Here is a 27,493-nt window from a genome sequence, read left to right as displayed (position 1 = left end):
GAAACAGCGGACACACACACACACACACACACACACACACACACACACACACACACACACACACACACACACACACACACACACACACACACACACACACACACACATTGCTGGAATTATAGATAGATGAATAACCTTGAGAGTCTCTTAAACTAAGCTGAATTACAAAAATTAAGCTCCTGATTTGAATTCAGCAGCAATTCTGACTGCTAAAAAAAAGTGTTCATCTTTCTATAATTCCAGCAATCTGTGTGTGTGTGTGTGTGTGTGTGTGTGTGTGTGTGTGTGTGTGTGTGTGTGTGTGTGTGTGTGCGTGCGTGCGTGCGTGCGTGACCGCTGTTTCTCGACAACCTCTGGTCCGATCTCATTGAAACTTGCCAGGTATATTGCTGGGGACCTGAGGATGTGCCTTTTCAAGGTTTGATATTAATCGGACAAGTGTGTCCCAAGTTATGGCCATTTATTTACCAAACCAATGGGAAGACACGTTGTTGCGTGGGCGTGGCCGATGGGGAAGGTAAGCTCAGCCGCGTTCCCCATTACGGGTTACAACGTACGGGCTTCCAGAGAGTGATGACTTCGTGTATTCTAATAATTTCTCGATTTCTTATGAGAATTTATAAATAAACACAATGGCCCAAGTTATGATCGTTTTCATATTAGACTGTGCATAAATTTCGGGAACATCAGAGTGCTGGTATGCTCCGAACCAGGAAGTAAATTTTTTCTCTCTCTTCTCTTCTCTTTTTGTTTTTCCTTGCCATGACATTGCGAAAAGGTAAAATACGTTGGCGCTAATTGAATAATTGGGTATTAAAAATAAATTGCGAATAATCGTAACTGCGAATAATATCGAACTTCCGGGTCACGCACGTACGGGCACACGAGAGCGAAGAAACAGCCTGTGTGGTTTATTTATTTATTATTATTATTATTATTATTTTTTTTTTTACGGGCACGTACTAGTTTGTCTAATTCAGACAGTTTGGATGTTCGAACATCGCTATTGCTTGCCAACCATTGGAGTGCTTGCTTGAGAGCTTAAGCCACTTCCTGAGCACCCGACAGTGGACAGCGGTACAGTTTCTGTCCCGATCGGGATGTACAGTCGGCAGTTGCAACACAGAAGAGCATGTTATGATAACGCGTTTTCGCTACAGCACGGATTAAATTCAACAATAACTAGAACGGGCACTCGTAGAGCGCATACCTTCGCCGCAGCCACTAGTTTGAACATGGCATGAGAGTGAAATGAGGAACTAAAATTCCACTAAATCTGCTCGGGAATTTCGCAAATTTAAAGTCCATGATCCGGATTTTGTGAAAGGATTTTGTTATTAGAACTATTACGATTATGACAATTTTAGGTGATTCGTTGTCCCGAGTGCCGAACTCTGTAGCATGTAGGGTCAGATTCGGTCGAATGTCACTGACCACGCAGACACGACCTGGATCAAGTAGATCATGTTTTCAAATCCGAGCGAGGACAAAAACGTCATTTTAATTGGCATCTAATTAAACAAGAAAGTAAAACTCCTTTTACTAAACCATGAGCGAAGCTATGTGCATATCAAACTATACCAAGTCTCCTTAATGAAAATTTGTTGTATTTTACTAAGTAACTAAGTTTGGTGGGGCCCTTATGGCCCTTGTTGCATAAACAGACACAGTTTCGAGACAGAGATATATTCTAATTATTACCATTGTATTAAGTTGTCCACAACGCATCTCAATACAAATATGCATTTCGTGACCCCCATGACCTTTGACCCACAACCGCTACCTAGGGTGACAATAGTACTATACCTTGTGTCATTTCGGAAGATGGGGAATTGAACACTGAACAATTTGGAGTTAATTTGATGTAAATGGGAAACATATTAACCGTTTTCATCATGAAAAAACGATGTTGACCTTTTTGTGACCTTGACCTTTGATCCGATCGCTCCCAAAATCTAATGGATTTGTCCTTTCATGATGCCAAACAAATCCAAAACAATTAAAGCCTCTCTGCGTTTTGTTTTTTTGCGTTAAGTTGTCCACAACGCTTTCCGATATAAATGTGAATTTGTGTGACCCCCTTGACCTTTGACCCCCAACCGCTGCCTTGGGTGACAAAAGTACTATACCATGTGTCATATTAGAGGATGGGGAATTTAATTTTGAACATTTTGGAGTTAATTTGCTGTAAATCAAAACAAAATTGACAACGCGAAATAACGATTTTGACCTTTTTGTGACCTTGACCTTAACCTTTGATCCGATCGCTCCCAAAATCTAATCGATTTGTCCTCTCGTGATGCCAAACACATCCACAAAATTTCATGACAATATGTGAAGTGGTTTTTGTGTAATGTTGTCCACAACGCTTCCCAATCAAAAACTCCATTTTGGTGACCCCCTTGACCTTTGACTTCCACAGACTAACTAGGGTTGCAAACACTATACCGTACGCTATATCAGTGGATCGGGATTTGAATACTGAACATTTTGGACTTAATTTGATGTAAATCGGAACAAAATTGACACTTTAATCGCAAAAAAACGATTTTGACCTTTTTATGACCTTGACCTTGACCTTTGATCCGATCGCTCCCAAAATCTAATCGATTTGTCCTCTCATGATGTCAAACAAGTCCACAAAATTCATGACAATCTGCTAAGTGGTTTTTGCGTAATGTTGGCCACGACGCTGCCCAATGAAAAATGCTTTGTGGTGACCCCCTTGACCTTTGACCCCCGACCGCTACCTAGGGTAATTACGCCACACTTTCATGTGGCATAGCCTAGAATGTAGAATTGAGGAATGAACATTTTGGTGTTGGTTTTATCTCGTTCGGATAAAAATTGACCGCGTTATGACGAAAAAACGATTCTGACCTTTTCGTGACCGTGACCTTGACCTTTAATCCGATTGCTCCCAAAAGCTTCGCCTGGCGTCCTTGAGTAACTGCACATCATCTCTGAAAATTTCATGCAAATCGGTCCAGCAGCTTTTGCGCAATGTTGTCCGCACACATATTAACCAATAAATAAATACACAGGGGTCAATACAATACCTTCGTCAAACGAAATTTGCGAAGGTAATAACAACTGCGCTATGTCATTCTGAGTGAATCGTTCACTCATTGCGGACGCTTTTGCCGCACGACGTCAGAGCGAGTGGTTCGTGCTCCGTCATCCTGAGCGAGTGGTTCGTGCTCCGTCATTCTGAATGAGTGGTTCGTGCTCTGTCATTCTGAACGAGTGGTTCGTGCTCCGTCATTCTGAACGAGTGGTTCGTGCTCCGTCATTCTGAACGAGTGGTTCGTGCTCCGTCATTCTGAACGAGTGGTTCGTGCTCCGTTATTCTGAACGAGTGGTTCGTGCTCCGTCATTCTGAACGAGTGGTTCGTGCTCCGTCACTCTGAACGAGTGGTTTGTACTCCGTCACTCTGAACGAGTGGTTTGTGCTCCCTCATCCTGAGTGAGTGGTTCGTGCTACGTCATCCTGAGTGAGTGGTTCATGCTCCGTCATTCTAAACGAGTGGTTTGTGCTCCGTCATTCTGAATGAGTGGTTCGTGCTCCATCATTCTAAACGAGTGGTTTGTGCTCGGTCATTCTGAACGAGTGGTTCGTGCTCTGTCATTCTGAACCAGTGGTTCGTGCTCTGTTATTCTCAGCGAGTCGTTTGTGCTCCGACACTCTGAGTGAGTCGTTTGTGATGAACACGATCCCGACTGCATGAGAAGTTCCAAAGTGTGGAGGGAGATGAAGAATGTCCTAAAATGTTACAAGGAGGTTTACAAACAGAAAATGAAGGTCTTCAAAAAAAAATAAACCAATGTCACCCGCAGGGTGACCCGTATCTTGCCAAAAGGTGACCACGTGTGACTTCTTTTCAGGTCACACTGAGGTGAACAAAGCTGCTATCCACCAGGAGCGACTCCTTGAGGAATATCTGCCTACGAGAGATTCCGATGAGAATCATTCTACAGAGTAACCATGAAAATTATGCGTTTGCCTCATAACGTCACCAAATGACGTCATAATGTCTCAAGCTTGACACATCTAGAAAGCACTCATCGAGGTGTTCAATTTGAGGTTCGACACGATATGGTTCCTAAAACTTGAAAATTTGACCTTGGGGTCAAATATGTTTGACCTCAGGCGGTGCTAACCATGAAGGTCAAGGCCAATTGCCACCAAAAATTAATCAGCTGAGCGCCAGACCATGAACTATATTCCCATGAAGTTTGAAGACGATCCGATCAAAATTACTCAAAAAATAAGGGTTTCGTCGACTCCCCTGATTTGCGACAAAGTGACCTTGACCTTGACCTTCAAAATTTTGTGCACTGAAAGGGACCTCTATAGGCCTCTGATATGCGAAGTTACAAAAATTTCCGATGATAACTGTGCTCTGCAGAATTTTTTATACGTGATTACAGACAAACAAAAAAAAACAAAAAACAAAAAAAAACATACAAGCTGACTAACATATCTTGCAAAAACTTCGTTTTGGCAAGATAAAAATCCCAAGTGAATCAGCTTCCATTTCATCTTCTGAGCCTTCAACCTCAACTGGACAACCTGCCACACCTGAATAAGCCTGCCACAAGCAATATGTACTGTAATCAACCCCAATCATGACAACGCTTGTTAAAAAGTAATTAATTTCAATGTTTTTATTTGTTATACGTTTTATTTACGCATTGTTTTCTGCTTTTTAACCCCTCCTCGCTCCCCCACGCCTCCTCACTCCCCCACCCCTGGTCGGGGAATAATAACAAGGGGATGGGGGAGTTCGCAACATCTCAGGGAAATATGCCATATGGAATCTCGGCTTCTTTGGTACTGAAGTACGTCTGGGCTTTGACCAATTTCCATAAACTCTCCCTTTCTGAATTTTTTTTCTCCCTTGAAACAAAACTCTCCCATTTTTGTTTATTGTGAACCTCACAATTCGGTGAGCTGTCCCATTTGCTTGCAATTAAATGTAAAGATTCAAAAACCTTGATGAAAAGTGGGCATTTGGCCGAGTAAGCTGGTCAAGTTCTAAATTACTTGTTGAAGACAGAGTTTACAACATTGTGTCAATGGAATTCTTCCCAAAGTATAACTGCAATTCAGGAGAAACAAGAGGAAGAGTTTTCTGCAAGGCATTGCCATGGACGACTACCAAATCGGTTCAGTGTGCCATGGTCATGTACATTTTAAAAGTTTAAATAAACAGTTGTCTTGGAGAGTGTTATTGCTGCTTTAAGGCAGAAAGAAAACAAAAACGTGCATTTCAGTAGGTGTATCTGGTTAACTGCCATTTCTTTTGTTGAGCGACAAATACATCATTACCATCAGGGCCAGAGTAGACATCACAAGGAAGATCTGTTGGTTCTATGCCAAGGTCCCAAGACTCTTTTTGCTCCGTAAATTCCATGGCTCGTTCAGATTCCCGAGATAACTGCACAGTGTGCAATGGAAGTGAAACTGGACCCTATGATGTTGCACAGGAAAAAGAGAAGATGAACACTGGAATACAAACATGTTGATAATAAAGAAATGTCAAATTTAATCTTAAGCACTGAGTTCCTCATCATTTGTTTGTGTGTCCAAAAATAGCCAAAACTTCCCTGGATGCAAACTGCTAGATTGTCATGATAAGACGACGAGTGGTGACAGGTCAAAAAATGTTACCTTGATGATGATCGGTTGATGTTGCACCTCACAAGAGACATTATGCAATTCACTTTCGCTGCCATTGGTTGACCAGTAGCCGATAAGACGTGCAGCTGGAAGTGGCAACCTGCAAAGGATGATGTTGAAAGGCGTGAAGGTTGAAAGGCATCAATGACATATTTTGAATGACGAGTGTAAAAATGGTGAGCTGCCAGGCAAAGAAGCATCATCACTATTCCGTCTCAAGCTTTATTCCCATTCCCTTTCCTCCTAAAGGGGAAGGTCCAAGAGCCTGATAGTAGTGTCGGGCCAAATGAATGGTTAGAAACCAGATTATTTTTTTTAAACCACACCTACATTACTGCTATTGGTTGGACAAGTAAATAGAACAAAGTTCATGATGTAAGACTACTAACAATTTGGGAATGATGAAAAGTACACTACAAAAGCATTAAATCTTAAATATTGCTGTCCATCGTGCATCGACTTCATTGGTAACGCCATGAGGAGGTCACTCGACCTCGAGACTCCAGTGACGTTCAGGCCATGCAACCTATGCAATTAGATGGAGTCCAGAGGCAACAATTATGGCCCCCACACCACCGATCATGGTCCACAATCTTTTGAGACAGGGTTTCCGAGGAGGGTGGTGGAAGAGGGGGTCTTAGTCTGAATCTCGATATACCCCAATGCTGAGAGCGTGAGCACCATCTTTTACGCCATCATATTTAACATGTTAAATTAGTTATTCATGCCTGTTGTTTGTGTCCTTTATGACATCCCTAAAAATAGTAAGTTTCATGCTTACAATAATTTTTACGTCCGCCACCAAAGGCGGACGGAGGTTATGTTTTCACACCTCTTTGTCTGTCTGTTAGTCTGACTGTGAGCAGGATATCTCAAAATGCCATGGATTGATTCAGACGAAACTTGGTGGGCAGGTTTGGTGGATGAAATTTGGTAGGTGTGTGACGAGGACGAATCGATTAGATTTTGGTGAAGATCTGGATCCGATAATTTTATTAAATTTTCAAGTGATTATGCACCATGATCAAATACCACCCGTTTCCTCGCTACCAGGAATACAAAGATGGGGAAGAAAAAGAAGGGAGGGAGAGAGTGGGGGAGAGATAGAGGGGGGAGAGTGAGGAGGTGGAGGGAGAAGAGGGAGGGGGAAAGGGAGAGGAGGGAGGGGAAAGGGAGAGGAGGGAGGGGGAAAGGAAGAGGAGGAAGGGGGAGCAGGGAGGGAGAGTGAGAAGGGGTGGGGGAAGGGAAAGCAGTGCAAAGGGAAGGGAAGGGAAGGGAAATAAAACATGCCCAAATTGCAACATTTTCTTTTTAACCACCGAATTCTATATAAAACCGAGCGGGAACATTTAAAACTCAGCTATCTACCCGGCAAAGACCTGCCTGCATGCAAGCATGCTCATACATGCAACGACCTTTGCACCCCTCCAGTGTACTTCTCTGGAGAGGGAGGAGCGAGAGAGGAGGTAGGGGGGAGCAAGGAGGGAGGAGAGGTGGGGGAGCTAGTAGGTATGAGGAAAGGGGAAGAGCTAGGAAGGAGAGAAGAGCGAGGAAGGGGGTGGGGTGGGGATAGCAATGCCTCACCAAACCTCGCTATACACTCCAGGAAGGGGAGGGGGGGTGGGAGCGAGGACGAGAAGGGAAAGTGGAGGGGGGTTGGGAGGAGGTAAGCATGAGGGGAGGGGTTCTCGACTTGCGTTTGGCAGTGGGACTTATGGAGAATTGGTGGGGGGGGGGAGGGGGAGTAGTGCAGAATTGAACGATCTGGGATACATTAAAACAGCATATTAAGACAGCACGCAGAATCCGCTGGGAGATGTCCATGGGGGTGGAGAGGGAGGGTTGTTGGGAGGAGGATAGCGTGATGGCTGGGGAAGGGAATGCAGTGAGAGGGGAGGGAAGGGAATGCAGCGAGAGGGTAGGGAAGAGAATGCAGTGAGTGGAGGGAAGGGAATGCATTGTGGGGAGAGAAGGTAATGCAGCAGGGGGGAGGGGAAGGGAAGGCAGTGATAGGGGAGGGAAGGGAAGGCGGCGAGAGGGAAGGGAAGGCAGCACGAGAGAAGGTAGGGCAGCACGACGGAAGGGAAGGCAGCGCGAGGGGGTGGAGAAGGCAGCATGAGGAGGTGGGGGAGGCAGCATGGGGGGAGGGAATGGGAAGGCAGGGGAAGGTAGCGTGAGAGGAGGGAAAGGCAGCATGAGAGGAGAGTAAGGCCTAGGTCACATTTGCCACGGCGGCCGTGGGGTCTCCAAAATCTACGGCCACTAGCAATTATACGGCGGCCGCAGTATTTCCACGGTCACACAATGTAGCAGTCACATATGTTTTTATTTTTCTAGGAGCCGCACGGCGTATTTAGGCCTAAGTTACATTTGCCACGGCGGCCGTGGGGTCTCCAAAATCTACGGACACAAGCAATTATACGGCGGCTGCAGTATTTCCACGGTCACACAATGTAGCAGTCACATATGATTTTATTTTTCGGGGAGCTGCACGGCGTATTTATAAATTGTGGAGACCGAAAACGTGGGGTTGCCGTACGGTCTTTGATTTGATGTCGCACGGTGACCTTAGGGCGTTCCTGCGGCGGCCATAGAATTTTCAAGGCAGCCGCAAGGTGCCCGCAAGGCGACCAAAGGGGGGCCCTAAGGCGAACGTGTGGCCAGACGGACGCTAACGAATGGGTTCATTTTTTTTTTTTCTTACCAGTTTTTTTTTTCCGGCTTGTCGAATTGCTACGGCGAACGTAGAAATGAAAAAAGTTATAACTCCGCGTTATAATTCCACGGCGACCTTACGGCCTGTAAAATATAGCCATATGGCGTAGGGCCACCCTGAGGCCACCTCAGAAACTCTGCGGCCGCCGCACGTTTCTGTCAATTCAGAGGGTGTACAGCCGCCGTATCCTCGCCGTAGAGCAAATGTGACTTAGGCCTTAGGTCTTAGAAATTGTGGAGACCAAAAACGTGGGGTTGCTGTACGGTCTTTGATTTGATGTCGCACGGTGACCTTAAGGGGGCCCTGCGGCGGCCATAGAATTTTCAAGGCAGACGCAAGGTAGCCTCAAGGTGCCCGCAAGGCGACTGCAGGGGGCCCTAAGGCGAACGTGCGGCCAGACGGACGGTAACGAGTGGGTTTTTTTTTTTAACCAGTTTTTTTGTTTTGGATTGTCGAATTGTTACGGCGAACGTAGAAATGAAAAAAGTTATAACTCCGTGTTATAATTCCATGGCGACCTTACGACCTGTAAAATATAGCCAAACGGCGTAGGGCCACCCTGAGGCCACCGCAGAAACTCTGCGGCCGCCGCACGTTTCTGTCAATTCAGAGGGCGTACGGCCGCCGTATCCTCGCCGTAGAGCAAATGTGACTTAGGCCTAAGCAACGTGAGGGTAGGGTAAGGCGTGTGAGTGGAGGGTAAGGTGTGTGAGTGGAGGGTAAGCAGTGCGAGGGGAGAGGAGGGCTGCGTAAGGGCAAGGGAAAGAAGTGTGAGGGAGGGTAGGCAGCGTACCAGGGCATTACCGGGTCGATAAAAGAAGCCAAAACAGAAACGACTTTTTAACCGCCGTGTTCTATATAAAACCAGGCGGAAAATCTCTTCCTCCTTCATCTTCTTCTTCACTTATAATAATGTGAGTCGCGTTCAATCCCATTTCTCATATTGATTAGATTCAGAAAAATGCTGATTATACACCAGCTTTTAAAATATCTCACAGCATGTCGTTCTACTTGCAACACAGGTGAGAAAGCATACAAAACAAGAAAAAGAACAATCAGAGATTGCAGACCCTTGCCAGGACTGGTCGTCGTCGTCGTCGTCGTCCTCATCATTCTACGACCGTTTCCATGCTTGCATGTGTAAGCCGTGGTTCACCTAATGGCTGCTTTCCAGGCTGCTCGATCCCTTGCTAGCCCTCTTGTTAGGCCTTTCACTCCAAGATCATCTCTCAGCAACACATCCCATCATGTTTTCCTCGGACGTCCTCCAGCTCTCCTTCCATTCACATTCATATTTATACACCTCCTCACACAACTACCTGACCACATCCTTTCCACATGCGCAAACCATCTCAACCTACCCCTCCGCATAACTTTACTCATGCTTTCTATACCGAACCTATCTCTTAATTCCCTATTTGATTTCCTATCCTTCAGTGTCACATCAGGAAGGGAATTTCCTATCCTCCAGTGTCACATCAAAAATCTGTGACATCCACCTCACCATTCTCATTTCATTTCTTTCACACCTCCGTTCGTCCTCCTTTTTGATCACCCATGTTTCACTGCCATACAACATCACACTTCTAACGCAAGCTGCATAAAGTTTTCTCTTTAATCGGAGAGAGATCCCTTTCATGTATTTTGTGTGTGCTTTTGTGTACTGGTGTGTTACGTAATTAATGAGACATAAATAGAATTGCCACTTTATAACTGCTGGCAGTGATGACTGGGTACGAAGACGTCCGGCTTTGATGCAACCCCTTATTTGATCCGACACCTGACCCTGACCCATGACGTTCTTTCTTATTATTATTCATCATTCAATTGACTTTAGAATGGAATTAAAATAAATTCAATTCAATTCAAATCAAATGGAAGACTAAATAGGTATAGTCCTGCATTGGATTCATCAGATGGAACCCGAACAGGCAAAAATAAAACATGGTCATCAGGAGGAACCTGGATAGGAGTCACATTTCAGATGATACTCTTCCACCTTCAAACCCAAGCAGGCACAGCTAAGTGAGCCATATTTAAAAAAAATAAAAAAAATAAAAAAAATTTAATGATTCCGGCTGCCAGACCATGCGTCCGATCCAGTTGAAATTTAAAACGTGTATTTCCCCATCACTACTTGATCATAAATGTGAAGTTTCATGTTGATTGATTAAGCAGTTCCAGAGAGAACATTATTTAACATTTTTCTTAAATCCAATATGGCTGCCAAAAATGCAATTTCCAATATGACTGTGACCTATCAATTATTCCTTAACAAACCTGTACACCCATGGCTTGGGAGCCATTTTTGTGGTTTCCCCTCAATTTGTCCAGTTGTTCTTGAGAAGATTTTTATAGGTGTAAGGGTAAATCTAATATGGCGGCCAAACCATTTGACCGATGACGTCATATGTGTGAACCTTTTGTTCCTCATGGATAGGTGGTAATACGTGTAAAGTTTCACCTCGATCTGTTCAGCCACTTCAGAGAAGATTTTTAGGGTTTGTTTTTTAAAAAACAACAACAATATGGCTGCCAAATCACGTGACCAATGATGATATCAATTTCTTTTCTGTGGACCATTTTATCCGTAGATGACCCTCAAAATGTTTCATACTGATCAGATGTGGCGTTCTACATATGCAATTATTACGTCACAACGAAGGCATCTTTGACGCCATCAAAAATCACTTATTCCCCATGAGGAGTACTTGCCGCGTGCCAAGTTTCAATTTTTTCCTTGGTACAGTTTCAGAGGATACAGAACTCCAATTTTTTTCCGTTTTTCCAACATAGCTGCCACACCACGTGACCTATGATGTCAAAGTTATGATTAAAAAATTCTACATGAGTAGTCGCACCTATGGTGAAAATTTCATCTCAATCTAACAAGTGGTTGCAGAGAAAAACATGAAAGTTCTGTGCAGACAGACAGACAGACAGACAGACAGACAGATAGACAGATAGACACAAAGGACCCAAATGCATTACCCTCTCCTTTGGTGAGGGTAACAAGCAGTTGATATTTCAATATTTTATTCGCACGATTTTTAAACAAGGAAATTAGACACAGGTGGAGGCCATTCAGCCCATCATGCCTGCATGAACACCACATTAATCCATCCACACAAGATCCAAAGAAGAAAATGCAAAAAAAAGTTTTTAATTAAATGAAATAATAATTTTCTTCTTATTGTTATTATTATATTTTTTTTTGGAGTTTTTGTAGTTTAAGAATTTTTTTTCCTGCCCCTCAGGGGAGGGGGCATGGGCTTGGTTAAAAACACACAACAACCACACAACCCCTGTTGACAAGACCCCCACCAACAGCACTCCGTACACATGCACACAATCACCCATCGATGCTCAAACTACCTAAAAGTCTTATCAACATCCCCATACCCCTCTATCTCCATAACTTCAGGCACCTATCTAATTCTAATTTAAACTTACCTACTTTTTGTGCTGCCACTACCTTTCCAGAGAGGCCATTCCATGCATTAACTACTCTCTGAGTAAAAGACCCCTGGCCTTACTACCATCTTAACTCTCCTCTTCTTTACTCTCAGGCAATGGCCCCTGGTTCAATCACTGTCTACTCTGTTGAATAATTCATCTTCACTTATTTTGTCTATACCTTTCATCATCTTAAACATCTCCATCATATCTCCTCGTAACCACCTTCTTTCGAGTGAATAAAGCCCTGTCTCCTTCAGCTGCTCTTCATAGCGAAGTCTAGCTCGGCCCGGAATCAATCTCGTAGCTCTGCGCTGAACCCTATCTATGGCATCTACGTCCTTCCGGAACTGTGGTGACCAGAACTGTACACAATATTCTAAATGTGGCCTCACTAAATTCCTGAACAATGTGAACACCACCTCTTTTAATTTATAAATGATCCCCCTCCGAATACAGCCTAAAACCCTATTTGCTTTACCTGTAGCTGCCTGGCACTGTCAGGTCAGGTCAGGTATGGGAGCATGTGCCAGAACAGCGCGTCGCTGCATCCACTTTCCGCCGGTACTCCAGGGGCCTCCGTCTGGCCATCCCCCAGGCAGATGCCAGGCCTATCCCCATCTCCTTGAGATGATAGTCAACCTGTTGCAACCATGAGGCACGTGGTCGGCCCACTGGCCTCCTCCACTCATGAGACTCCCTCGCTGAAAGAATCTGGTGAGCAGGATCAGCGTCAGGAAAACGAGCCACATGTCCATACAGCCGCAACTGACGCTCACGGACTATGCAGGTAACAAATCTCATCCGAGTCTCTCTCAGCAACCGCTCGTTGGACACAAAATCCGACCAGCGATAGCCAAGGATTCTCCGAAGAGACCTGGTACCAAAGGAATTAAGTCTCCGTCTCAGATCCTTGGTCAGAGTCCAAGTCTCGCACCCATAGAGCAAGACTGGAATTACCAAGGACCTGAAGACTCGGACTTTCGTCCTCCCGCACAGGTACCGGCAGTGCCACACCCCATGATCCAGTGAATCCATGACTCCCCAGGCCCGACCCAGACGTCTATTGACCTCTGACTCGCAGCCAGCAGAGACATGAATATCACTGCCAAGGTAAGTGAATCTCTCCACGACCTCAACATCCTCACCACAAACAGACACAGACAGGACAGCAGCATCCAAGATGTCACCGAAAGCCTGGATCTTAGTTTTGACCCAAGAAACCCGTAATCCCAACGGCTCCGACTCCTCATTCAGCACCTCGAGGGCCCCCAAGAGGATGTCTAAAGTCTCCGCAAAGATGACTGCATCATCTGCAAAATCAAGGTCCGAGATCTTGACATTCCCAAACAATGCACCGCAACTTGATCTCTCCGACATCCTCCCTAAAATCCAGTCCATACAAGTGCTGAAAAGTGTGGGGGCAAGTACACATCCCTGACGAACTCCAGTAACAACTGGAAATAAGTCAGAGATGGTACCACCACACTTCACAGCACTCTCAGTACCAGAGTAGAGTTCAGACATCAGATCGATCAGTTTTGGTGGCACCCCACGAAGACCAAGAATCATCCAGAGGACATCCCGATTCACTGAATCGAACGCTTTACAGAGATCAACATAGGCTGCAAGCAGCCCCTGCCGAAACTCTCGTCTGCGTTCGGTGAGGACACGAAGGGCAAGGATACGGTCAATCGTTGACCACTTTGGTGTAAAGCCTGACTGCTCTGGACGCTGGTGCTCAAGCAGATGGTGGCGAACCCTATGAAGAATTATCCGAGCAAAGACCTTGCCCGGCACTGAGAGCAGCGTCACCCCTCGGTAGTTGTTGCAGTCTTGGCGATCACCCTTCCCTTTCCAGAGAGGGACAACAAGGCCCCTCTTCCAGTCAGTTGGGATTATGCCTGTGTTCCAGGCAGAGCACAAAACTGCATGCAACGACACGAGTGCAGCATTTCCACCAGCCTTGAGAAGTTCGACATGGATGCCACAGATCCCTGGAGCTTTGCCCCGTTTCAACTGGTTCACCGCAGCCCGTGTTTCCACAAGCGAAGGTGGACCACAGTTGATTCGAGGGTCAGCAACAGGGATTGTAACACCCTTGACGTCCAACTCGACAGCTGGGAGATCAGCCTGGTACAACCGCTCAAAGTAACCGGCCCAGCGGGCCTTCACTTCAGACTCCTCTGTCAAGAGCCTACCACTCTCTGCTCGAACTGCAGTGCTCCGAGGGATGGGCTTGGATGAACGTAATGCGCGAATTCCCCTGTAAGCGGGACGAGAATCACCTGTCCACAGGTGATGCTCTACCCCCTCACAGATTCCTCGCAAATAGGCCTCCTTGTCCACCCTCAGTGCACGTACAGTTTTACGCCTCAGCTCCCTGAACAGCTCAGCTCTGCCATTCAGCCTGGCCCTGCGACTCTGGTCAATGGTATCCAGTGTCCCTTGAGAGACAAAATTCTTCTTTGCCCTGCGGTGAGCTCCAAGGCATCAACTGGCAACATCAAGGACGGTGGTCTTGAAGGCGCTCCACAACTCTTCAGGACCCCCCAAAGCACCCAGACCCCCCAAGTGTCCACTCAGCCTGTTCGCAAACTCCTCAGCTCCTCTCTCATCCCTGAGCTTGGCAACATCCAGCCTAGGCTGGGATGGTACCATTCTCCAGGATTTAAGGTGCAGCTTTAGAGTTGCTACAACAAGCCTGTGGTCAGTATTGAGGAACTGAGCACTCCGGTAGACCCTGCAGTTCTGGATCATCCTCCAACGACCGTCAATGAGGACATGGTCAATCTCCTTTGCCACACCGCCAGCGTTGGAATACCAAGTCCAGCGATGAGCTTGTGGGCGCTGAAACCATGAACCAGCCACCCTAAGTCCATGACTTCTTGCAAAGTCAAGGAACTTAGTGCTATTCTGGTTCATAGTTCCTGACCCATGGGGACCAACACACACCTCATAACCATCCCTATCAGTTCTAGTCGATGCATTGAAATCCCCCAAGACTGGAAGTTTATCTCGTCTGGGGCACTGATCACGGAGGAGTGACGAATCCTTAATCTCATAATACGCTCGTTGACCGGTGTTACCTCAATTATCATTGGGGTCAGCTTATTGGACACAGCTACAGTAACTCCTTGGGTATGGTAACCATCAGAGCGACCAGACCAAGAGTAGGTGTAACCACCCACCATTATCTCGCCGCAATCCGGTCTCCGAACCTCAGAGAGAGCTGCAATCCCGATGTCCAAACGCTTGAGCTCAGATGATAACAGAGACAGGTGATCATCCTCTCTTAGGGATAGGACATTCCAGGCACCCGCCCGAAGGGACCGCCTCAGGTTAACCGAAGGAGACCGCCGTCTGGTGGACGACACCTGGCACTGTGCTGCCTGCTTACCTCCCATATCTATTACCACCCTCAGATCCTTCTCCTGTGTGACACTCCAAAATTACCCCTTGCATCCTGTAATCTCTATTTTCATTGTTCTTTCCCATCTCCAACACATTACACTTGCTCAGGTTAAATTCCATCTGCCAATCATTTGCCCAATCTATGCAAGTATCAATACTTTCCTGTATCTGATCACCACCCCCTCTGCTATCCACCTCACCTCCAAGCTATGTGTCTCATCTGCAAATTTGGAAAGCTTACTCTTTACCCCATTATCCAAATCGTCGATGTAAATAATGAATAGTAATGGTCCGAGTACTGATCCCTGAGGGTGAAAGTCAATATTTAGTCCAGTGAACAACCAAGCAGCTTGGTGAGCACTCGCCAAGTGGCTTAAGTACTCAAGAAAACACTCCAATGGAACACCTGGCTTGGCAAGATATTATCAGTCAAAAAAACCCATGCACCCAGAAATGCCCAAGCAATGTCCGAATTGGACAAATGAACACTTTTTTTTGGCAGTCGGAACTGCTGCTAGGCTCAGTTCTGGAGCTGAAATTTTGTAATTTGGCTAAGTTTTAGAGATCCTTGAGGTTATGGCATGTGCAGAAATGAAATAAAGCCACGAATGCTGGTGTTTCTAGGCATTTATAAGCATGGCAATATACCCAGCGATTCAGAGCTATGATGAACAGGCATTCGATAATTATGAGTGAGGAAAGTGATGAAAAAAAACTATCGTAAAGAAATCATTGCAGCCTGTTCCTAGTCAGGGCATAGTTGAGCAGGCCAAAAAATATGGCGGCTTCAGACCCCAGCGAGGTAACCCAGGAAATGCCTTAAGACCCCATATCGAGTGAGGTGGCTGAGGATCGCCTGAAAAAGGATATAATTAAATAAGGCCATTAATTGTCTTTCAAAGGGTTGTATTAATTAACCTAAACACCCAATTTTCACTCATGCACTCCCTTGGAGTTCCCTTAGTAGGCATGCAAAGTTTCAAGCCACTAGGTTTCATGGTTTTGAAGTTATGGAGGACGGACGGACGGACGGACGGACGGACGGACGGACGGACGGACGGACGGACGGACGGACGGACGGACGGACGGACGGACGGACGGACGGACGGACGGACGGACGGACACACACACACACACACACACACACACACACACACACACACACACACACACACACACACACACTAGTGTTGAAGATTTATATGTAAATAATATTATTGGTATTTGTTGATATGTAATGTTTATATGTAATGTTTATATCAAAAATGTTGAGATATAATGTTAAGATGTAAATAATATTATGAACCTCCGCCATCTTCGAAGATGGATGGAGGTTACTGTTTTCTGTTTGTTTGGTTGTTTGTGTGTTTGTGAACAGTATTACGGAAAAAACTCCTCGACGGATTTCGACGAAACTTGGTGGGGGGGGGGGGGGAGGGTTAGGTATGGTCCAAGGATCATGCCATTAAATTTTGGACTTGGTCCCCCCCCCCAAAAAAAATTGTTAGAGAATTTGTTTTTTGCATTTCTACATGTTTTAAGTGATTTCCAACCCCCCCCCAAAAAAAAATTGTTAGAGAAAAAATTTTTTTGCAACTTTTTTTTCAACAAAATTTCGATTTCTTTTTTTTGCATTTCTGCATGTTTTAAGTGATTTCCAACCCCCCCCCCCCAAAAAAAAATGTTGGAGAAAAGAACTATAACTGTCAGCACTGTTGACATCATATTTAATGAATAAGATATAAGGTTCACTTGAGTGACCCAGCAGTATTGGCGACGGAGGTTTTGCACTCTCCCGAGTGCTCCCCCTCTAGTTGGTATTTGTTTAGATGTAATGTTTATTGTAATGTTTACATGTTGTTTATATCAAAATTGTTTCTATGTAATGTTTAGATGTAAATAATATTATTAGTATTCATTACAATGATGTGAATGAAATAAATTTCAAGTCAAGCATGGAGAGGTTTCACGATTGACCACTTCATTATTACAAGTGGGAACGTACTGGAGTGCAAGACGCATGCTGGGAGTTCTGCTCCCCAGAGCAAGACCATGATTGTGGAGGGTGCGCTGCAAGAGCTCACTGGCTGCCCCCCCAAATGAGTCAAAATCAAACACTCCACGAGCAGCCACAGTGAGACCATCATTGGGGAATGCCTATAGAACAACAATTAATAAGAATAGCATTTTAACACCTGCTTCCAAGTGCATATTGTAATAACACAAATGAAATCAACTTTTGTTTCAAGTGCATACAACAAGGATAACTTTTCTGGAGCTTTTGGTTATAAAAATCAAATGCTCCATATGCTGTCACACAGCTGCAGATATAACAACCGGTACAACAAGTCATGAGCTCATAGTTGGGGTTCACCTCATTTGTCATATTGAAATGATACTCATACATAATCTCTGCCGTCATCAATGTTTACAAATCTATAAAGAACTTGCCGAAAATATGATGATAATTTAATAAATCTGGCCACTCCAAGCATCCACCTCAACCCCTCATTCCTTCCCACACCCATTGTTTGTCCAAGACAAGTCTATTTTGTCCTTCAGCGTTGCTCTTGGTGGTCCCCCACCTCTCTCAACTGTTCATTTTGTTGTGTTGCATCCTGATCCGTTCAGTGTTCTAGTTCTTCCACATGCCTTAACTGTGTTCGGTCAGTTGTCCCATTTGGTTGCAATTATATGTAAAGCTCTCAAGTTAACTGCCATTTATTTTAGCATGATGACTTTTTCTTTTAGCGCCATTTATTTTCGCTAACAGCTGTTAGATGAAATTCACAAATTACTTTCATATACAGCACTGTATTTGAAAAGCTTGTGCCAATGATTAACCAAATTCCAAGGAAGGGATCGCCATGATATATTTTACAACCAATTAGAATTGAAAGTAAAATGGCAAAACAATGTTGAAGAACCAAAGTTATTGAGAGCAATAAAGATTCAGAAATTAGAAATGAAAATAGAAAGGTCAGCTCAGAAATTCGAAAGGTCATTCTTGAAAATAATACAATCTTCTTCCTTTATGGCCACAATAATTCCCAAGTTATTTTGTAGTTGGCTGAGGAAGCTTGGCCCAAGTCTTTCACGAACCAGCTGGCCAGGTATGTGTTTGACTAAGGTTTGGAAAGAAATTTGGAATTTGTTCATGGTGCCGGTGATAGCTCTCCAACTCTTCAAGGAGGACACCGTGGAATCTTTAATGTCCACCAACTAATATAGGCAGATGAGACGCCCAGTTTAACATCCATCTGAGGGACGGCAGACACATTGATAAGTCACCCTGCCTGTGAAACACCAGGATGTCAGCGTAAAGCTGGGTCAGGATTCAAACCCAGGCTAAGCAGTTTCGAGGTAAGTGTGGAAGAGTCTCGACCATCCTGCCAACATTCTTGAAAATAAGATAACCTCTCACTGAAAATGCTGTGAAATCGGGTTCATTATCACCTTGGGTTTCAGAGTCCAGACAGTTCACATGTCTAAACACATCAAAATTTTAATTACACTCTGAAAGTAACACTTCTTGTGAAGTTTATAATACTGACAACATAAAGATTTACAGCTGCATAAAGTCCTGCATGCTTCTCTGATGTCTCTGGTCATTCAAACAAAGAATAAAAATAAAAAGTAAAACAATTCAACCATTAAGAACAGGAAAAGAAGATGAATAAAAAAAAACAAAACTTTAAATCACAAGACAAAAATCTCAACAACAAGAAAAAAACACACCTTCAAACATAGAATGACAGTAAAGAACTCAAAACTGAAAAGTGCAAGTGATTAAGGGAATTAAGAATTAAAACATCTTCGGGAATTAAGATGAAGAACCGAAATTAAAAGAAACGAGAATGACAATTTTCAACATCGCGACGTTGCCAGATATGCCTCCGTCCACATTATTACATCATGATACGTACTTGTACAAAGTTTGATTTAAATCCCTGAACCCAGATTAAAAAATATCACATAATTCTGGCTACCAGACCATGTGTCCGATCAGGGTAATTGCACATTTCTACAAGATCATAACTGTGACGTTTCACATTGATTGATGAAGCGGTTCAAGAGAAAGATTTTTAAAATAATTTCGTTCAAACCAATATGGCTGCAGACCATGTGACCTATTAACTATTCGTGAACACCCTGATATCTCCAAGGCTTGGAGACCATGTCAGTGAAGTTTCCCCTCATCTGTCAAGCCATCCTGGAGAAGAAGATTTTAAAATGTTTATTCTTCAAAAAATCATACCTGCAAACCATGTGACCTCGGATATCATCAGTGGAGAACTTTTTGTTACTCATGGATAGGCGATGTTTTACTTCGATCTGTTCAGCCGTTACAGAGAAGAATATTTTTGAAGTTTTCATGTTAAAAACAATACGGCTGCCGAACCATTTGACCGATGACATAATTTTTTTTGCCAATTACAATTTAGCCCTTGATGACCCTCAAAAATTTTCATACTGATCGGATAAAGCATTTGACATGCGCAATTAAGACGTCATAATGAAGCCACATATGACATCATCAAAAAAAAATCACCCTTGTTTCCCATGGGGAGCACTTCTCATGTGCCAAGTTTCAATTTTTTCCATGAGCAGTTTCGGAGATACAGAGGTCCAAAGGTTCTCCTTTCTTCCAACATGGCTGCCACAACACGTGACCTATGACATCATAGTTGCACAAAAAAAATTCCACACGAGTAGTTGCATCTATGGTGAAAATTTTGTAAAATTTCTGTGGTGAAAAAAAACAAACAATGCCACCCTACTTCGATGAGACACCTGACCCACGACGTCCTTTTTATCAAATCCAATTCAGACTCGGTGGCCGATCACGTCTTTGGAGTTTTGCGTTGATCAGATAATGCTTTTTTGTCCAACATGGCTGCGAGACCATGTTGATGGTCTGATGCTGCTGAAATTTTCAACCAATATTCCCCATTAAGAGTCGATCATTAAAAATATACATTTGTTTGAAACCGCTTCGCTGTTCGATGCGAGACTTTACAGTGATGATAATCCACTACTGTTACTGCAAATATTTTATTTAACAATGACCTCATCGGTCACATGATGTGGCAGCCACATTGGTTTTCAGGTGATAATTAAACAATTATTTCTCTGAAACTGTTTAACCAATTAATACTAGACGTTGTAGTTGTGATCCACTGCCCTTGCTGCATACATTTGACGTAAAATGACGTCATCATTCACGTGGTGAGGCAGCCACATTGGTTTCAAGGAAAATCTTTAGAATATATATATATATATATATATATATATATATATATATATATATATATATATATATATATATATATATATATATATATATATATATATATTTCGGAAACCACTGTAGAGATGGATGTGAAACATTGCAGTTGTAATCCAACTTATCCGAACCACATGACTTATCATGCGAGTATCCCCAAATCATGGGGACATGTCTGTGATGTTTCCCCTAAATCTGTCCAGCCTTTCTTGAGAAGAAGATTTTTGAAGGTATTTTTTAATTGAATTTATATTTTTTGTATCCAATGTCAAGGTGCGTATGAGAGCAAACACACAGAACGAACAACAAGGGTAGCCGGAGACAAGAGGGGCGGGAGAATGAAGGACAAAACAGTGTGGAACAGAGACATAAGGAGATATGTGGAAGGGAGAGGGGTGGGGTACACAGGGTAAACAAGATGGACACGACAGGTACTTTGAGGTCCTTATACGACAGGGACTTTCAGGAAGAAAAGCAGGGAATTTGAAGGAGGTGAGTTTTGGGTGAATTAATGGGAGTAGAAAAGATCGTGGTTTTGGATGGGGGAAGTTACGAGGTGGTGGTAGGCAGCTGTTTTGAAGACTTGGAGGAAGGAGTGGGATTGAAGAGTGTGTGGGCGTTTGTTCCAAAGGCAGGAAAAAAAGGAGGAATGAAAGAGTGAAGGTGAGCAAAGATTCTTGATTTTGGTAGTTTTACCAGAAGGGGGTTGCTGGCGGAACTTGAGCGCCCTGTGGAAATATGGGGGTGGACACATAGCAGACAGAGCAGGGGGTCAAGACCAGAGAGGAGACGGTGGAATACAAAAAGACCACCGACCTGCCTGCGGTGAGAGGGTGAGAGACCCAAAGACTCAGCCTCATCGCGGGAGATACCAGTGATCCGAAATGACTTGGTAAGCCGAGAAAGGTGAGAGGCGGCAGCACCAGCCCAGAGGGGAGAGCAATACTCCATCAGGCTGTGGATGAAAGCTTTGTATGTGGTCAGGAGCTCAGCTGTGCCAAGGAAGGACTTTGCACGATGGAGGTTGCCCAGTTGGCAACTGGCTTTGGAGGCCAGCTTGGAAATGTGGCTTTCCCAGGAAAGATCATGGTAGATAGTGAAACCCAGAAGCTTGAACGAAAGGACTTCTTCAAGAGGATTGTTGAGAAAGTAGATGGGGGGGGGGAAGGGGTTCAGGTCCAGACGGTCCTTTTTGAGAGACATTGTGAGAGTGAGATTTGTCAGGATTGAAAGACATGTTCCATGTGAGTCAGAGAGATCGTTGATGAAAACCAGAAAAAGAACAGGGCCCTGGACACTGCCTTGAGGAACTTCAGCCTTTACAGGAAGAGGGGATGAGAAAACTCCATTGAGGGTCAAACACTGGCAGCGGCAAGAGAGGAAGTCTGCAAATCATGAGTGTAGATGGCCGTCGATACCATAAGAAGAGAGTTTGGTGAGTAGGGCAGGGTGCCAGACCGTATCGAAAGAACACGATATGCCCAGGGAGATGGCTCTGATTTCATGTCTGGCATTGAGGATCTCCATCCATTGTTGAGAGAGGGCAGAAGCAGCATATCCAGGGTGGAGTGATCTGGTCTGAATCCAAATTGATGATCGGAAATCAAGCCATTGGAGAAGAGGAAGGATTTAATGTCTGAAGTGATGATTGATTCCATAACCTTGCTGATGATTGGGAGAAGGCTGATTGGTCTGCAGTTGCAGGGATATTTTTGTACCTTTGTTATGCAAACCGGTAATGTTTGCTGATTTCCAAGCAGATGGCAGATGACCTTGAGCAAATAAGAGGGTGAATAGAACAGATGGAGGGTGAGTAAGAGCAGTCGAGCAGCTTTTAGGACACGTGGCCTGATGCCGTCTGGGCCGGTAAAATAATCTCAGTCGAGGTTTGAGAGCAAGCTCTCCACCTTGTCAGGAGAAAAGGACACAGAGTCCAGGAACAGCTGGCGGAACAGCTGGCCTTGTCTGGCTGGGTGCGACTGGGTAAGGTGGGTACAGAACGCGATGGGTTTGTGACACAAGATTTAGAAGCAAACATGGAGTTTAGGCATTCAGCCTTTTAACGTGCCGTGTCAGCGATGTGGCCATTTGAGGTAAGGGAGGGAATGGAGGGGGAACATACACCAGAAACAGACTTTACTAGATGCCACCAGGATTTGGAGGAGGGAGACAGGTCTTAGAGTTCAGACTTGAGATTAGAAAGATGTTGTTCTCTGGCTCTCCTGAGGGTAGACACACTTGTTCCGAGATTTGTGGAAGGAACTGAGATTGCCTTTCATGGATTAGCCTTCCATGAGGTGAAGGCAAGTTCTTTCAGGACAATTGCCTAACCACAAGCTTCCATGTACCATGGGCGGGATGAAGGATAGGACAAATGAAGACGAGATGGGATAAATCAGTGCACAAGAGAGAGAAAGTTACTTTGAAAGAATTCCCAGGATGAGTTGATGTCGGAGAAAGTAGAGGTGGGAGACCAGTCTAGAAGTTTGATGGGTGCTTGAAGACCGTGCCAGTCGGCCTGAGTGAAATGCCAGACTCGACGGCGCTGAGGTGGTTCTCTGATAACAGCCAGAGAGATGTTCACTTTGACAAGGACGTGGTCAGAAGAACCAATTGGAGTGGAGGAAGACCAGCAGATATTTTCAGGGAAATTGGTCAAAATCAGATCCAGAAAGATGGAGTACCATTCATTGAGATCCCGGTCGGGAAGTTGACAGATTGTGTCAGTCGCAGAAGTCTTTTGCTGAAGTGCCATGTCAGGTGAGAGAGATACCCACACCCAGCCAACTGGCATGATGGCAATTGAAGTCACCACTTATGAGGAAGAGAGAGTTGGTCCATGTTTTCGGAGAGCAAGATGTAGATGGAGTCATCACTGTTTGGTGTACGGTACAGTACACATATAAACATGAGGTGGGAGTGGAGAGGAAGTCGTAGCCAGAGATATTCCTGGGGGTGTGGGGGAGTGAGAGCAGTGCATGGAGAGCAAGGATTGGAGTCTTGGATGAAGAGAGCAACTCCTCCACTAGGATGAGGCTCAGGTCTGTCATACCGAAGGAGGGAGTAACCAGAGAGAGATACTAGGGAGTTAGAGACGTCTAGAAGGAGGAACGTTTCTGTTAAGCAGGTTCGGTCTTGTTTGTCAGTGGCAACATGTTTGGAAAGCTGTCAGGTTTGAGCGAAGGCCCCGGATGTTTGAGGTCCACACCGTTAAGGAATAGGGAGGAGAGGAGCCTTTGGGTTTCGGGGGAGGGGGAGGGTAGGACGAGGGTGGAGGGGAGAGTTAAGGAGAGTTGTTGAAAGAGTGTGGGGGATTGCAGAAGAGCGAGGGGAAAGTGCCGGATGAAGAGGAGAAAAGGCTCGGTGGTGATGGATTGAGGTACAGTGCGGAGTTATAATAGAGGGGCAGAGGGCAGTTGAAGATTGGAGGAGGTGAAGTGATGAGATGGAAGAGAGAAGGCAGGGGAAGGAGGTAGCTTTGTGAATGTGAGGGGGGTGATTAGAGGGAGAAGGGTGAGGGGGAAGAATTGAGGGAGAAGGGTGAGGGGGGAGTTTTTGAGAAAGGGGAGAGGGAAGCTTGGAGGGGGAAGAGTGTGAAAGTTGGTTTGTGGGGGAAGGGTGAGAAGGAAGCTTTGTGAGGGAGGGGAGATGATTAGAGCAGGCACGGCCAAGGTGCAGGAGGGCGATGGGAGAAGGGAAGAATGAGACTGGGTAGTGGTATGGTGAAGAAGGGAGCCGTCAGGGGGAGGTACAAGATTTGAGGGGTTGGGAAGAGGGGGAGGTGTGATGAGAGGAAGGAAGGAGCATGTTTGAAATGTTGAGTATACTGATTGAGAGAGTGAGATATCTGTGAGGTGAGAATGGAGCACACAGATGTTAGAACACCACACACTTTGGGACAACAGAGGAGGAGCTGATACTGAAACAGAAGACAGTGAAGAAGTGCAAAGAGTGGAGGTAAGATGAGGGGCAAGATGGGAGGAGTAAGGAGGGGGGATAACAGGTGAGTGGTTAGGAAGAGGCACATGTAAGGAAGTGGTGTAAATTGGCACTGAAGTTGGAAATAAAAGATAATTGATGGAACACGAACATACATTGCAAACTGGGATTTTAAATTATTTTCAGTTAGACACGTAATTAAAGACATTACGTGAGGGGCGCATTAAAAGAGAATGAGGAAAAGAAGAAACGTTGTAACAGTGGGACTTTTTCGACACTGGATGAAGGACAGGTCGAATTGAAAATAGTCTTTTGAAGAAGAAACAGTTGTAAATTGCGATACAATACCGAGAACCACATGTGTAAAAGAGGAAGTTGAAACATTTTAAGAGACCATTTTTTGTTGTTGTTGATGAAGCTTGGGTAGGGTTAAGTAAAGGAAAGGTTGAAGAAAAATTGTGAAGGTGTATAGCGAATTTGGTTCGGCAAACGCAGATGGAAGCTGGTAGGTCGACGAAAGTAACAGGAAGAAGAAGAGAGGGTGTAAGGTTCGAAGTGAAAGGATATGAAGAAAAAAGTTTTTTGTTTTTTTTGATCGATTTGTAAAGATCAGGTAAGATTATGTAAAGGAAAGGTTGAAGAAAAAAATTGTTAAGGTGTATGGCGAATGTGGGTCGGCTAAAATAGAAAATGGTAAGTCGGCAGAAGAAGGAGAAAGAAGAGTCGGTATAGGAAGTCACGTGGTAATGTGGAGAATACGGTTAGGAGAGAAATGTGGGGTTTTTTTTTGTTGTATTTTATATATTTTAAGACAAGAAACAGAGGGTATAGTTGTGAGGGATAGAAGGAGGGTGGTGGGAAAAGTGGAGAAAATAAGAACTGATGGTAATAGGGAGAAAATGCAAATAAACATGATCGTGCACACAGAAGGGAAGACGGGTTGGCCACAGGGAAACCTGATATGACAAGATCGACAAAAACTCACCAAATAGCACAAATTTTGAAACAAAACCGAACTAGGAACATGCTAAACATGGAGGCAACAAAATAAACAATCAAAACGCGACAAACAACAACCAGAAACTTATCTTTGAGAAAGTCGGCAGAGACCCCTGAGATAATGAACCGTCACCTCAAAAACGGAAACCGGATCTCAAAGGGTAAATCCAAGATGGCTGCCATAGCATGTGACCTATGTTGTCATAGTTGTCAAAATTTATTCAGCATGGATACTCAATCATTCGTGTGCAGTTTCAGTTTGATCTGTAAAGCAGTTCTGGAGAAGAAGATTTTTTCCTTTTCTTTTTTAAAAACAATATGGCTGCCAAACCACATGACGGATGACATCATAATAATTTTTTCTGTGTTCAAATATTTCCCGAGATGAATCTCAAATTTTCATAGTGATCGAATGCAACGTTCTGCATGTCGAATTTTGACCGGGATACCACTTCACCGATGATTTCATAGTCAAATTGCCCTTATTCCATATGCAGAGTAATTGCCATGTGCCAAGTTTCAATTTTTTCCATGATGCGGTTTTGGAGAGACAAAGGTCCAAAGTTTTTCCATTTTTACAAAATGGCTGCCACCCCACGTGACCTATGATGTCATAATTATCACTAAACTATTCTGCATGAGTAGTTGCATCGATGGTGAAAATTTCGTGTCAATTGGATAAGTTGTTGCAGGGAAAACAGAGAATTCGCATGGACGTATGTATGGACAGATGGACATCCCGAAAACATGCTACCGGCGACTTTATCACCGGAGGCATAAAATAGAGATGGGATAGAAGCAAACAAAGACACACTGAAAGTTTTAAATATAAAACAAGGAATTGGGTACCTGCATGTGCCGGACAATGCTGACAGCCTCACGAATGGAATATGGGTAGGCAAGTTGTCCATGGCTTGCCAGGCTACGCAGCTCTGCAAAAGCTTGAACTAGATTCTGCAGAGCAGCAGGTGGCACGTTCGGGCCATAACGTGCGAGCATCATTCGTTCAGCATCAGCACTTGGGTTGTCCACGGCATGGCATGCAAACACACCACCTGTCGACACACAAGTTCACAAGCATATGCAATGTTTCGACCTCATGCTTCAAAATTGACTGGACCACCATCAACTATTGACCATTTTATCATCAAATTTTGAAAGAATCTCAAAGAAACTCTATAGCATTAAAAAAACGGTAAACGTTCCACAGCTGTTAGCAAAATCATGTGCAACTTACAACCTAAAAACATTGACCAATGACAAGGCCTTCTTCAAGGTTCCAGACCCAATTTTACCCACCAGGAACATCAAATTTCAAAGCACATCAGTTGTTTAACTACCATAACCAAAACTACGACAAGCAGAAATACAGAACAAAGAATAAAGCAATGGGATCATCAAATACTCAACAAAAGGTACAAAGACGTACCATAGATTGCCAAGCAGTTTGGGAGGATAAATGCATAAAGTTATGTTTGAAGAATGTGATTGATTGGGATAATAATAAATTGTAAGTGCAGACGACTATTCTGAAAGCCTAGTTAAAGTCTGAATGAAACTAAAAAGGACATTCTGCAATTTCCAAAGTCAACACTGTTGAATAAGCACGTTTTCACATTCTAATCATGGAGTCGGCCTTTCAGCCTCGTGACTAATATTGTGATACAAGCAGGGAATGCAGGAGAATTGGTGCCATGATTAAAATGTTGGTGAGAAACTATGAAGTTGATTTAACAATGAACTGCACCTGTTGTTTGAGATGATTGTAAAACAGATTGCTGCTATTTTGTCATGGTAATGGCAATTCCTGAGAAAAATGCCGGGGGCATAGAAAAGGCCCCTTTATATGGTATGTGCCATGTGGAAAACGACAGAAAAGAAGGGACATTGCATAGCTTGTGGAAAATGTCAGACGATAAAAAATATGGCACATTCAAAAAATCTCATGTGCATGCTGTTCTACCCTTGTGTTCTTAGGAGGAACCAAGTAATGCTCGAG

General features: G+C 44.3%; 1 protein-coding gene across 4 annotated transcripts in view; it reads right to left on the bottom strand.

Moving 5' to 3' along the window:
• The window catches only part of VWA8 (von Willebrand factor A domain containing 8), a 321,146-nt gene that overhangs the window by 93,087 nt on the left and 200,566 nt on the right, over positions 1–27,493 (bottom strand). For all 4 annotated transcript variants that reach the window (XM_085869177.1, XM_085869176.1, XM_085869179.1 and 1 more), the window contains 4 exons: positions 26,344–26,549; positions 17,275–17,426; positions 5,675–5,783; positions 5,333–5,474 (listed from right to left, as the gene is read on the bottom strand). In XM_085869177.1, coding sequence (XP_085725303.1) covers positions 5,333–5,474; positions 5,675–5,783; positions 17,275–17,426; positions 26,344–26,549 — 609 coding nt within the window. The remainder of the gene's footprint in view (positions 1–5,332; positions 5,475–5,674; positions 5,784–17,274; positions 17,427–26,343; positions 26,550–27,493) is intronic.

This window comes from Eptatretus burgeri, chromosome 2, assembly GCF_056783735.1.
Source record: "Eptatretus burgeri isolate ZD-2024b chromosome 2, Ebu_testis_v1, whole genome shotgun sequence".
In the NCBI taxonomy this organism is placed as follows: Eukaryota; Metazoa; Chordata; class Myxini; order Myxiniformes; family Myxinidae; genus Eptatretus; species Eptatretus burgeri.
This window is presented reverse-complemented; position numbering and strand designations above follow the sequence as displayed.